The sequence below is a fragment of the Mus caroli genome, unplaced genomic scaffold (genome assembly GCF_978045245.1).
Source record: "Mus caroli unplaced genomic scaffold, Mus_caroli_1 scaffold_14, whole genome shotgun sequence".
Classification (NCBI taxonomy): Eukaryota; Metazoa; Chordata; class Mammalia; order Rodentia; family Muridae; genus Mus; species Mus caroli.
In genome coordinates, this window is record NW_028227269.1 from 101,308,205 (window position 1) to 101,321,397 (window position 13,193).

Below are 13,193 nucleotides of genomic sequence, written 5' to 3' on the forward strand. Positions count from 1 at the left end.
CTGCCCTCTTGCTGAGCTTTGGAGAAGGAACTCTTGAGTATTTGCGTGTGGTGGGGGAAGCGGGAAGGTACGGGTCATTTGAAATCTGTGAGCCCATCTGAGTTGGAAGAATTGGAACTGTGGTCATGCAGAATCCTCTCTTAACTGCAGCTCTGTTCCTTGCAGCCCTGACAGACCCTTAATATTTCCAAAACTTAGTTTACCCCCTGTAAAAGAGGGGTGTCTCCTAGGCTTAAGGGGAGGGTTCAAGGCAAGGGATAGAAGTGCTGGAAAGCCGACCCTGGGTGTCCCTTGCCTCCATATGCTCGTTCATCACCTGCTATGTGCACATTGCAGAACTGTTGCCACCACCCACTTGCTCCTAAAGGATGCCGGTTCCCCGCTATACCCCCAGGACACAGCATGGGTATGGGGCGGGGGGGGCATCAAGAATCTCAAGGGGGGAATAATAGGAGGGGTCACATCCACGGGGAAGCACAGAAAGTAAGAGCTACACTGGACTATAGAGACCCGTGCAGGGTTCATGGGTGCTCTGTGGCACAGGGAGGAGGCAGCCTATGGACGGGACTCGGGTGGCAGATTAGATGACAAAGAAAGGCAAGCCAAATAAGAATCAAGGATGACAAGGGCCGGTCAAGGAGTTGGAGTGGTGTGCATCAGAGACACGCAGATATCCAGCTATGGGTAGTGGTGGGTGGGGGTGGGGTGGGGTAGTAGGGCCCAGGGCAGCAAGACTGAAGACCAAGGCCAGTGAAGGAGGTGCAGCAGTCAAGGGATGGACTGGACAAAAGGCAGGTGGGCAGACAGCAGATCAAGGAAAAGTTACAGTCAGATGGAGAGAGGACCTGGAGTGGAATGAGTGGCTAGAAGGGAGGAGCCAGGAGGGTGGATGTTGGTTTGCAGGGCAGCATGAAAGGCTGAGGCATATTTTAGTAGCCAAGGACCTTGGAGGTTTCCAGCTGGGACCTCAGGTGGGGAAAGCTGGACCTGTGTTCAGCATGGCTTTTGGAAGGTAGAGGCATTTTGGGGGGATGAGGGGGGACATAAAGAAAGAAGTAAGTGGATGATGTGTTCAGAAGATCCCAGAAGTGCTCAGAGGACAGGCCTTGGCCAGTGCCCCATCCTAATACGGGAGAGAGGGGGTGGGGTCTGACTGTGAAGGGATGGACACACGACTGCAGGTGACTCATTGTCAGATGCCCTCCAAGCCGATATTCGGATGGGCATGTGGTGAGGCACCAGGTGGGTGTGTGGCCTATAGCAAGGCCATAACTAGCTGATATAGGACTGACTTCCAGGTACCTCATGGCACTTTTGAGTACCACACTTTAGGAAAGCAAGGAGAAAGAGTGGCCTGATCACATGGGCCCAAGAGTGGTTTTCTGCCTCTTCTCCAGCTGCCTGGCCAGGTACCACAGTGACAGGGTGCCACTGTGTAGCATTGCCTGCCGGTGGCAGACATGTGGCTATCAGACTGGTCAGAGTGGTGCGTCGTGTTGGTCACCTCAGTGAGGAGAGCTGGCAGGGGCCGTGACACCTAGGAGGGGTCTGGTGCGACTGCTCTGTGTTGATAGCTTGCCCCCTCTTCACTCACCAAGTCTGCCCTTAGAGCCTTACACATGAGCTGGTTGCTCTTAGTCTTGTCCTCGTCTGGTCCCAGGCCTGCCGCTGCGGAACCCTGGCAGGGGTGGATCAGAGTGTGTCAGAGGCTCAAGGTGTTCCATCCTCAGCAGCATCAAGGTCAAAATCCTGAGCGATATGGGTGCTTCTATTGACAACTCTATTGACAGTAACTGTAATGATGGTCCTTCTACTCCTGCTGCTTGAAAGGGAATTCCCCTAGCTGGCAGCCATCAGTCGCTCATCAGACCCCATGGCGACTGGGAAAGGGCTCAGAAAAACATTTCCATCTCAGCAGGGATCTCCGCAACTCCTCTCCTTTCTCTGGAGCCTCAGATTCTTGGCCATGTCCCTGTCTTGAGGTGACAACCTTCTCGGCAGGGGGCCAGCTGGGAGACACCCACCCTATTTCAGCATATGGAGGGCTCTTTTGTCTCTTCCCCTTCACTGAAGGCACTGGGAGATTGGGGACCTGGAGGAAGTAGGGGAAAACAGTTGTACCTCGATTCTGGGGAGACAGTCCATGCTGGGGTCCCTTCAGTCCTTAGCAGAGGCCAGTGCTGAAGGTTTAGGTTCCAGCTCCATCCTTGTTGACCGGTCTCTGTGTGACCTTGGCCATCAGAGTCTGTCCTCTGATCCATCCTTTTACCCTAAAGATGAGGATGGATCTCTCTCCCAAACTCCCTTCCAGCACAAGTGCAGGGACCCCACTGGTCCACAGAAAGACAGAAGCCTGGTGAAGTTTTCCTGGTAGGGTCTGGATTTTTACACAGGTCTCAGTGGCTCCTGCTCTGGTTCCTTCAGGCTCAGGACAGTCTGGAGTAGACCTGCTCTTCCTGAGGTTCCTCTGTTGGAGCACATTTCAGGCCAGGGAAGTTGAGAGCTGATGTCCAGGCTGCATGGATGTCCTAGGATAGTGGCCATGGACCCAACCCCACTCCTCCTCTAGTATGACCAGAAGATCCTCAACGTCTGGATACCCACAGCAAGACCAGAACATTCTCCTGGAACCTCAGGGAGGGCCATGGGAGTCCTGGGTCTGAACTAGTTCCACCCAGGCAAAAGGGGAAAGCTTGTGGCTCTAGCCTCGGTTTAGACGAGGCGGTTGGTAAGAGGATGAGGGACAGGACTGGACTTAGAATACCAGTCCATGGGCTGGGGGGATGGTGCTTCATTAACAACACGCTGCTCATAGAGAGGACTCAGGTCTGGTCTCAGCACCCACATCAGGCGGCACACAGTCAATTATAACCCCAGTTCCAGAGGATCTGATACCTGCTTCAGGCCTCCAAGGGCACCAGGCACACACATGGTACACATACAACATATACATATATGTGTATATATGTAGACAAAACGTTCATGCACACAAAAATGAAAAAAAAATCTTCAAAAACCAAAACAAATAAAAAAGGATGCCTGTGACTTTAGGATAAATCGGTAGCACCTTCAAAGTACTCAGCTGCCCTGGGTTCACAGCAGCGCGCCTGCTTCTTCTCATCCATGAGAAGAAGGGTCAGTCACCCATTACAGACAACAGTGACAGCCATCTTTATAAGTATATTTTTATTGACAGTAAAAAAAAATCTTGATGCCTCCTTCCGTGTAAAGAAGGGGCTGCTGAGTCTTGACACGTGTACCTGCCCACCAAGGCCCAGAGTGCCAGTGGCATGGTCGCCTCCCATACACACGCACTGCTAAGAAGGCAGAGTTCACGGTATTTACATTCATGCATTGCAGGTCACACACTGCCTGGACTGTTTAGGTCATATTTGTACAGATCAGAGTATAGTATTTATATATATATATATATATTTGTATAGATATCTCTTTAAATATATATAACTATATATAATATGCCTTTTTTTTTTTTACATCTACTGTTCTTTCATCCAAAATGTCCTCTAGAAGCCTTGCAGAAACACCTGGTAACTGGGAGGTCCTCCATGCTGCTGAGTTCTGACACAACTTCACCACGGTGAGAAACATCGGAGGAAACGCGTGGACACGGGCATTGCTTCTGACCCCTGCATTAAGGCTGCACTGAGAACAGGTCTTGGAGCTGAGGCAGGGCCCTTTGAAATGAAGGTCTAGGTTCATGCTCTTGGCCACCATTGATTTTATGTACATTATAGCCATGTGGGCTTAAAAGCTAATGCCTTCTACTGTGACGTGAGATGTGCCCTCTAAGTGGCCAGCTTGGGCTTGAGAGGCTGTTCTCAGGGGAACCCTTTTAAAACCTAGTCCCTTCCCTTGGTTTCCCCTAACTGTAGGGTGGGGTAACACAAGCCCACTAAAGAGAATTTACATGTACACTAGACAAGCACAGAGCAACCTCAGCCAAGGTCCCTGTGGGTTAGTAGCACACATACATACACACACACTGTGTGCTTCTAGCTTTAAGCCAAGGTCTAGACATAGGTACATGGAGATCTCAGGCTCTACCCAGCCCTCAGGCCCCATAGTAGGGAGCCCCGCTCCAGCCTGGGGTGTCTCTTCCTTACTCCTGAGTCTTGATAACTGGTGGTGGGAGTGGGAGGGTGTTACTGTCTCCTGTGAGACTCCAAGGTCTGTATGTTTACAACTAGGGCCAGGCCTCCTATATGCCCAGTGTCTGCTGTGGGCCCAGACACCAGGAGACTGTCCCTTGTCTCAGTTTAGATCAAGGTGGTGCGGGGGTGAGAGACAAGGCAGTAGGATGGAGCCCAACAGGCTTCTCACCCTTGTCTTGCCTGTCCCTGATCCACCTTCTTCATCAATTGGAATCACATCCAAAGAGGACAGCCCCATGTTCCCCTGGGTGAGGTGCGGGCATCCCCAGTGAAGGATCTCAACAACCTTGTGCCAGAGCACAAGGCTGTGAAGGGGAAATTCAAAACTAACCCAAAGCCATGTCCTCAAACAAAAGAGGGCAAATGTCACTTCAGGAGGCTCGAGGCCCGCGAAGCACAAAGTCCTGGACAGGCCCAGGGTCAGCTCATGTCCACCTGCCATCCATGTCCACCAGTGTCACCATGGTGCCCTTCTGGCCAGTGGGTCCCAGGGCCTGCCATGCCCTGGACCATCCCTGGACCAGGAGGCGTGCCATGCCCTGGACCATCCCTTAGCCTGTACCTTGTGACTCTCGGGAGCAGAGAGCAGTGTCAGCTTCAGGGCACCCAGCCATACAGGACTGATTTTCGTGCCTGCCAGTTTCTCATGTAGCACAAACACCTACCAGAGATCTCTGGTGGTTGAAGAGGAGGCTAATGTACCCAGCTACATCTCTGTAATGTGGGGTTGTTTCTCTCCAGTAGGCTTGCTTCCTTCTAGGCTAGTACATGTGGCTGGTGAGGGGAGGGGGGCAAGGGATACAAAAATCGCAAGGGTCAAGGGATGTGCCTCACTGTGCGGGTGGCCTCCAGGGAAATGAGCCTGTGGGTGGGAGGTCATCAGGGCTAGATGATTCTTACCCACTTTCTCTTCTGCTCACACTCAGGAGGCTCTGGTACCCTAAGAGTTCTGGCCCACAGAGAAAGCCACTTCAGGGACACCCAGTAGGCCACCTTTTTCTGGGAACTTTCTGAGTACCAAATTTAGGTTTCAGGGGACCGTAGGGGCGGGGGTAAGTGGGTCACAGAGCACTGGACCAGCATCAGCCTGGCATGGAGTGCCCTTAGGGGTTTGGCACAAGTTGTGACCTCTGTCCAGTGAGGCAGGGTCTGGCTCACACTGATGCTTGCTGAAGAGCCAGGGGTGGGATGTCGGAGTGGACAAAGGGAACCTCTGACTTTCTTCAGACACCCTCTGCCTGGGCATCTGGGAGACACTGAGTTCACTCCCTGGGGACTATGTAGGCTGAGCTCACTGCTCCCTGAGGCAGGCATGCAGTAAGGAGTCACAGGCTAGGCTGTGGGTGGGCAAAGGAGGGTGACATGGGCAGTGGAGGCGGAAGACCATGGCAGATACAGTGATGGACAGATGTGTGGGAAGCACCTTTGGAAGGGGACATTTGTCTCATGGCTGTGTGATGGCTTTTATAAGAATGTCCACAGAGGAGCAGGTGGGTTTCCTGCAGGAGAGGGAAACTTTCAGAACGGGAACAGTCCCTGGATCACCTTTCTTCTGGCTAAAGTGGGATATCTCTCTGCCCCAGGCAGACAGACAGACAGACAGACCCTCCACTTTCATTGGAATACATGCTTTCAGTAGCAACTGGTGACAGTCGGTGTGCCCAATGCGAGACAAGGAGAGTATGAAGATCCCTGGGTGGTGGTGCTGCTCAGGGGCCACATGCAGGGGAGCCTGGCTCAAGCCTGATGTCGGTGTTGCACCCCTCGGGGGTGACCAGGGCTAGCCTGGGAAGAGGATGCTTTCTCTTTCAGGAGGCTCGAGGCCCGTGAAGCACGAAGTCCTGGACAGGCCCAGGGTCAGCTCATGTCCACCTGCCATCCATGTCCACCAGTGTCACCACGGTGCCCTTCTGGCCAGTGGGTCCCAGGGCCTGCAGGTTCACACCACTGCAGCGTTCACATCCACCCCTTTGTGACTCTGTGAGGAGCTCATGGGGTACTCAGCGACACTGGTGCCATTCTCATCCTTTCTCAGTGGTTTCCTAGAAAGGGTCGGGGGTGGGGGGACAAGGACATCATCGTCAGTTCCGAGCATCTGTGACGGTATAACCTCCGGGCCAGAGTCCAGGTTAGCACGTCTGTAGGGTCAATCAGAAGCTACAAAGACTCTTAACTAGGGTGACCATATAATTTAGCATACAGGCCAGGGCATGCTAAGAAGGGAAAGGGAAGGAGACAACAGTCTGAATCGAAGTGTTCTGGGGAACCCAAAATGTGCGGTCAGCCTAGCGTGATCGAGCTCTGATTGATCCCTTTCAGAGCAGTTGGTTCCCAAGGAGCAGCATTAGTAATCAGAGTTTGTATCTTGCTTCTGTGCGATCGAAATCATGGTACATGGAGTGAGTGAGTGGTGGGGGCCGTGGAGGTGTTAGTCATGCCGGCTGGGCTGGCGGTGGTGATGATGTTACCCATGATGCTGCTGTTGATGGTTATGGTGATAATCATGGTGGAGAAGGGGTTAGTGATGGTGGAGGAGGCGATGGTGGTGGTGGTGGATGGGATGTGTGATAATGATGTTGAAGGAAGTTATGGTAGCGGTGATAACGTGGAGAAGGCGGTGATGGGAGGGGAGGTGGTGGAGGTGCTGGTGGTGCTGGTAGACAGGGAGATGACAGTTATAGTAGTTGTGGTAGTAATGATGGCGGGGGGCTGGGGGTGAGGGTGGGATTTAATAGCTGTGGTCATGGCTGGACTGACAGTGGTGGTGACAGTGACTGTGGTGACGGTTATGGCAGGGGTAATGATGACGAATTCCCAAACTGAGCTAGTACACGCCAGTGAATCTTTATCGTTTCATCCGACCATCAAAAGCTCATCTCAGAGGCCACTGAAACCAAGATCCGGTCCTCTTCTGAGTACAAGGGATCAGGAAGGCTAGGAGGGAGGTCCTGAAAAGGGTCTAGGCCCCCTGCTGAGGGTGTGACATCACAGTGCTACTTCCTGGCCTGGCTGAAGCCCTTGTTCCTTCTCTGAGTCATTCAGACAGTCTCCACCCTGAGTATTTACACACTCCTGGGCTGCGCTGTACAACCTGTTGCTGTACAATCTGTTTCATACCACTATATTGCTGTCTCTTAGGTGGAGATGGCTCCAGTTGAGCATTGCTCAGGCACCTCCTGTGTCCCCAGAGGTACCTGGGTTGAATGGTTCTTACTAGGTATTATCTAAACTAGACATTTACAATTACCTTAAAAAACTCGGGGATCAATTGTGTCTGCCTCCTTGAGCATCCTCAGAGCCTTCCCAAAGACAGAATGGGCAGGAATGGTATTTTGTGATTGGTTCAGAGACCTCAGAGTGGACTCTGCTTGCAGAATCTTAGCAAAGCAGGGAGGCAGGGAGATGGTTAGTAGAGTCATGAGATATCAGGACATCTCACATGACACACGGGGGTCACATTTATTCACGTTCCCCTCTTTCTTGTATCAGAAGAATTCACTCTAGTTGGCTGAGCGTAGCCACTGCGGCTTTTAGAAAAGGCAAGATGTAATCTACCTGTTCTCCCCCGGTGTGTCATGCTTTGAACAGAGTCCTCCTGGGTAGAGATCCTTGTTCCTCTTCAGCCCCTTCTCCCCCCCGAAGAAGCTAGACTGGAATTAAGAGTCATTTCATGGGGGAAACTGAGGCTGAGTGAAAACTTTGACTTGCCAAGGCTCCCAGCTGCATTGCAGTGGGACCTGGACTGCCCCGTAGGTCACCATCCCCAGCAGGTCTTCTCCTAAGAACAGACTCTTGTGTCTGGCTCCTTGGAGAAGCCTCCCTGCACCTCCTCTCAGAGATCCCTCAAAGTCTTACTGAGCCTTCCAAAAAGTCTGTCTCACCCAGCTTCAATCACAGGGCACAGAAGTGTCCAGATGCCAGCTCATGGTGATGGTGGCCTAAAAGGCTCTCATAGGAATGTAGGTTTGGCCTGCTCACCTCCTGGCACCAGAGCCAAGACTTCCTCTGTTCTGCTTTGGTCATAGCTGTTCGCAAAGCCTCCTGGGATTCACTGGTGCCAGTGAGAGCTGAATTGTCTCCAAAGCAGAAGATAGCTCTGTGACTCCATTCTCTCACCAAACACAGCACTCATGGGTGACACTAGCCACTTTAAGGGGCAGAGGCCACAGCTACTAGAACCTCAGCTTTCCACCACTCTCTACCTGTGCGAACTCAGGCAACCTATGCAACCTCTCTGAGCCTCAGCTTCCTTTTCTAAAAAATGGGTATAGCAGTGTCCCTTTCATAAGTTTGTTGGAAGGATTAAACACATTAGTGCACATCAGGCATGTGGGTGAGTGTCTACTACACAGTAAGTGCTCTGTAAGTGTCTGTTAGCTCTCAGCACTCCTGTCAGAGAGGCGTCACAGGAGCGGCCATCATACCGTCCTCCAGTCTGCCTAGACTTCCTACTTAGCATGCACCTTCTGAGACTCTGGAAGACCTAGCAGACATTGCTAGGATTCTTTCCGATCCTCCAATCTGTAGGCCAATCTGGGCTGGTCCCACCAAGCAAGGCAGAGGCCACAGAGAGCTTTTTTAAATGGCCTGGTTCCTAAAACCAAAAGAAAGAGGAGTGAGTGTCTCCATGTGTCCTGGCTTCTGGCAGAAGGGATGGGGGACAGTGGCCTTGCCATTTGGAGACCTTTTGTCCCGACCCACTAGGTGCTGGAGCACCATGCATAGGGCTCCAGCCACAGAGCCCCAAAGGGCCTTTGCAGGATCTGCCTCCACCGGGCCTGGACTCTAGGGTTCTGCTGGCACCCAAGCTGCTATTGTGTTGAGGAGGGGGAAGTTGAAGTTTAGCTATGAGCAGTCCACAGTTTGGGGAAAAGATACATTCATCTCATACACACACACACACGCACACGCACACGCACACACACACATCACACATCACAGAGGCCCAGAAGGAGCCTCCTCTACAGAGCACAGACTTCCCCAATCTTGAGTTCAAAGCTAGAAAAAACCTTTCCCCAGATACCAAGGTGTCACTGGGAAAAGCCGATGGTGCAAGGGCAGCTCTCCCTCCACACCCAGGTGAAGGTGAGCCATGGATGTGACCTGTGGACACCCTCACATCATCCACATCAACCCTCTGGATTGGGCCTGGGAGCAGCAGAGGGTGGGGCAGGCAGGGGGAGGCCCCTTCCAGGCTGTGACTCTTCTCTGCCGAGCTCTTCAGTCATGGATCTATATGAGACAGAACCCTTCCCAGGACTGATGCTGGAGATCGCACTGCCAGCCACACACGGAGCTCTGGACAGGGAACTTCGGGGATATCTCAGGTTCTCCGAGTGCTCTGTAAACCCCTGAGATACCACATGGTCGTGAGGTGTGAATATCATTTGTGGGAGGGGCTGTGGACAGAGGTTGCCCACGTGGCACCTGACCCACTGAGGGTCTGGGTATCTGCTTGTCTGAGGCTTCAGACAGCAGAATACAGAGCTACGAAACAAAAATGTAAGTCCTTGGAAACAGCCTCTACCTATTTCACTCTGGTGACAGGCACACACAGACCCCTGCCCTTGGGACTGGTTCCCAAGGTGACCTTGGCACCCCAGAAAACCCTTGTCCTGGGTTTCCAGAAGACTTTCCTGGTCTGGGCTCCCGGTGCCCACTGGAGGCAGAGGCAGTGGAATAGAGGGTTTGCTTGAGGCCAGCCTGGGCTACATCATGAGATCCTGTCTCAAATTTATCTACTGAACCTACAGTTTGGGGAGGGAACTAGACTGACAAGATGACAAATAGGGGAAGATAGGGTTGAATAGGACAAGGTCTGAGCACAAAAGCTTTGTGTGAGACTAGATAGCCTGCAGCCCTCTGGGACAGAAAGAATAGACAAATATGACCATATTGAACAGTGACCTTGATAGATCCAGGCACCTCCTTGACTCAGTCAATGGTGGCATCTGCACTACCACCCCAAGGTACACAATGACCCACCCGAGATCCAATTCCCAAAGCCCTAAAGGCTCAATACTGTCGACTGGAATTGGGATTCACCATGACCCCTCTGAGTACCTGCAGCCAGCAGTTGTCCCTAGGCCGGGGGACCATCAGCCCTCCTGCCTGGGGTCAGGTGAGTAGTGTATGGCTAAATAATCTTTATCATTTATAAACACTCCATGTCTCTGTTAATGGAGCTTGCACATAGTGGGTAGTCACAAAGCACTTTAGCAGGTGAAGAGTCCATCCACTTTGGTGTCCAAAGCCAGGTCTGTGCCCAGAGTTACTGGGTCTCAGGGCCTCTGAGCCTGTCTGTCTGCCTGACCTACTGACCTCAGCAGGACACAGACATCAAATCCCCACATCCCCACCTCCTCACTCCCCAGGAAGGGGAGACAGGGGTGCAGAGGCTCATCCATCGTCAACGTTGGCTGAGCACCCCAACATGATGAGAGATGGACTTTGGTACCACACAGTCCTGGGCTCAGATTCTGATAGGATAGCAGCTTCCTAGCTCCTTAGGGACTCGGTTTCCTAATCTGAAAAATTCAGGAGACAAACTAAGGACACAGGACAGAGAGACGAACCCACAGGGCAGCCTGAAATTTCCGGGGGTCTATTGTTTGCGGAGGTCATCTTGTGACCTGAGCTCTAGAACTCCCCTTCTCCCCACGGGGGGGTGCGCGTGCCCAGGTCTGTGCAGTGGCTTGGCTCGAGTCCTCCCTCTCCTGCCCAGGTGCAGGGCTTGAGGCCTGTGGGCCCGACCGCACCCTCATTGTAAGATTTCTTTTGTCATTCTTCTTGGTTTTGAACTGTTAAAGTGATATAATTACGCAGGCGAGTGGACTCAGGAGAGAAAATTAAATATCTGAGATGCTAACAATTATTCTAGCAATAATGAGAAATAACTTTTGGAGCTCAGGGATTAGAGAAGGAAAACATTCCCTAATCGTATTTCTCAGAAATATTATTAATGACTGCTGCCCTTGGGTGCTTGGCGGTGTTTTCTGCATGGCTCTTGTGTTTGCTGAAACAGACGTAGAACTTGCAGAACCGAACATCCTAACCCTTGGGAAGGTATGTCTGTGATCGACTCTGACATAGTAAAGGTAGAAGAACAAAGAGAAACCGCTGTAGCTGTTACAGCAAATTCATGACAAGCATTAAACCGGTTAGGGACAGAGACGGTCCCCTGCTCATCCTTCCCACTCCTTAACTGGATGACAATCTTTTACCAAAGTGACCTGGCAGCTGAAGACTTCGAAGCCCCGCTGGGCTCCAGAGGGGCTCCCCGTGGCATGGTGGCTGGACACTCACCTCTTTATGGCTTTGTAGCAAATGATGACCAGGACAGTCAGAAACACCAGGGAGGCACAGACCACCGCGACAATGATCACCAGACCAGACCACCAGCTGTCCTCCGCAGGGCAGGAGGTAGAGTTGGGAGCTGAAAGAGACCAGCGTCCGAGCGTCTCTGAGTGAGAGGTGGATCTCTGTGGTACTGGTGGTGAGGGAGTGGCACTCACGGCTATCCATCACCCCAAGGAAGGCCCTCTGACCTTTCCTGCCTTCCCTACCCCCCACCTCAGCAGGTGACATCATGCTTGGCCCCCAGCCAGCCCCTCCTCCACTCAGTGCCTCCACCCCGCCTTGGCAAGCTCAGAGCAGGGGTTGAGCGCCCGGCTAAGCAGGCCTCCATCCTCCCAGGCCTGAGCTAACTGACAGCAGGGTCGGGCTTAATTTCCCATGAAAAATAACAGAACATCTCATTCTCTCGGCCAGGGCATTAAATCCGGTGCCTCTGTGGTTGGGGGTGGGGTGGCAGGCTCACAGGGGACTTAGGAAGAGAAAGGAGGGAGGCTGGCCCCTCCATGTGCTTCGGAACTGAGTTTCTTTGAGAGGCTATTGCTCTTCATGCCTGGATTTGGCCCAGGTGATGCCACTGTCACAGTGTGCATGGAAGGGGCCCAGAACACATATCCATAACCATGCAACATGACAGCTAACTCCACAAGGACTTCCTGTCCTCACACTACCCATGAGGAGTCTTAGGTTAAGCCCATTCCCTGGTTGGTCTGGGTAGTGTTGATGCTCACCTGGAGAACAGGTCTCAAGAGACTGCTTATTCCTCCCATGCCCCCAGTAAAGCAAAGAGAGAGCCCATCCCTGTCCCAGAGGCCTGGGTGTTAACAAAAGGACTGAGGGTGAGGGGGCAGAGGGAAGGTGAGGGAAGAGAGGAGTGGACAGACCACACCGACAGACAGACAGACAGACAGACAGACAGACAGACAGACAGACAGACTGCACAAGAATCACAGCTGTATCCCCCGCTCTGTACTAGGCATCCTGAAGGAGACCACAGCATGTACAGAGCCAGTGAAAGATGCCCGAGAACCCAGGGATGTGTCCAGGGGGAATCCTGCCTGTCAACAGACCTTCCGACAGCTATAACAGATGTCTACACCAGTAGAAGCCACACTCATGGTTCCCAAGACTTTCAAAATACCCTTGAGTCTCTTCCTCAACAACCCCTAACCTGGGACAGCCATCCTAACGATGGCTAAAATAATAGATAGGATTTGTTTGCTCCTGGCACTCATGTAAATCAGATCACGTGAAAGGCATTCCAGCTTGTTTGCTTGTTTGTTTGTTTGTTTGTTCTTACATCTGCTTTATTTATTTAGCAGCGTTGGGATTTACCAAGGTAGTTATACAGTTCAGTAGTTTCCCCTTTTTTTTGTGGATGAGTTGTGTCTGTGTGTGTGTGTGTGTGTGTGCGCGCGCGCGCGTGACAACTGTTTGTTCATTTACCTGCTGATGGACTCTTAGGCTGTTTGCAGATTTTTGGTCTGTATGAGAAGCTTCAACAAGTATCTGTGAGGGAGTCTTTTGTATATACAGAGGTGTTTCATGTGCCTCTTAAGTAAACACATGTTTAATATGGTCCTATGGGTGTGTGTGTGTGTGAGAGAGAGAGAGAGAGTGATATGTGTGTGATTAATATCATAAGCAAACACCTAGATGTCTTTCCCA

General features: G+C 52.0%; 1 protein-coding gene across 1 annotated transcript in view; it reads right to left on the reverse strand.

Annotated features, from left to right (window-relative positions):
* Nucleotides 1-3,206: 3,206 nt before the first annotated feature.
* The window catches only part of Prima1 (proline rich membrane anchor 1), a 49,134-nt gene continuing 39,147 nt past the window's right edge, over nt 3,207-13,193 (reverse strand). The window contains exons 4-5 of the mRNA XM_085830634.1: nt 11,478-11,607; nt 3,207-6,214 (exon numbers count right to left, since the gene is read on the reverse strand). Of these exons, the coding sequence (XP_085686760.1) occupies nt 6,112-6,214; nt 11,478-11,607 (233 nt within the window). The 3' untranslated portion in view covers nt 3,207-6,111. The remainder of the gene's footprint in view (nt 6,215-11,477; nt 11,608-13,193) is intronic.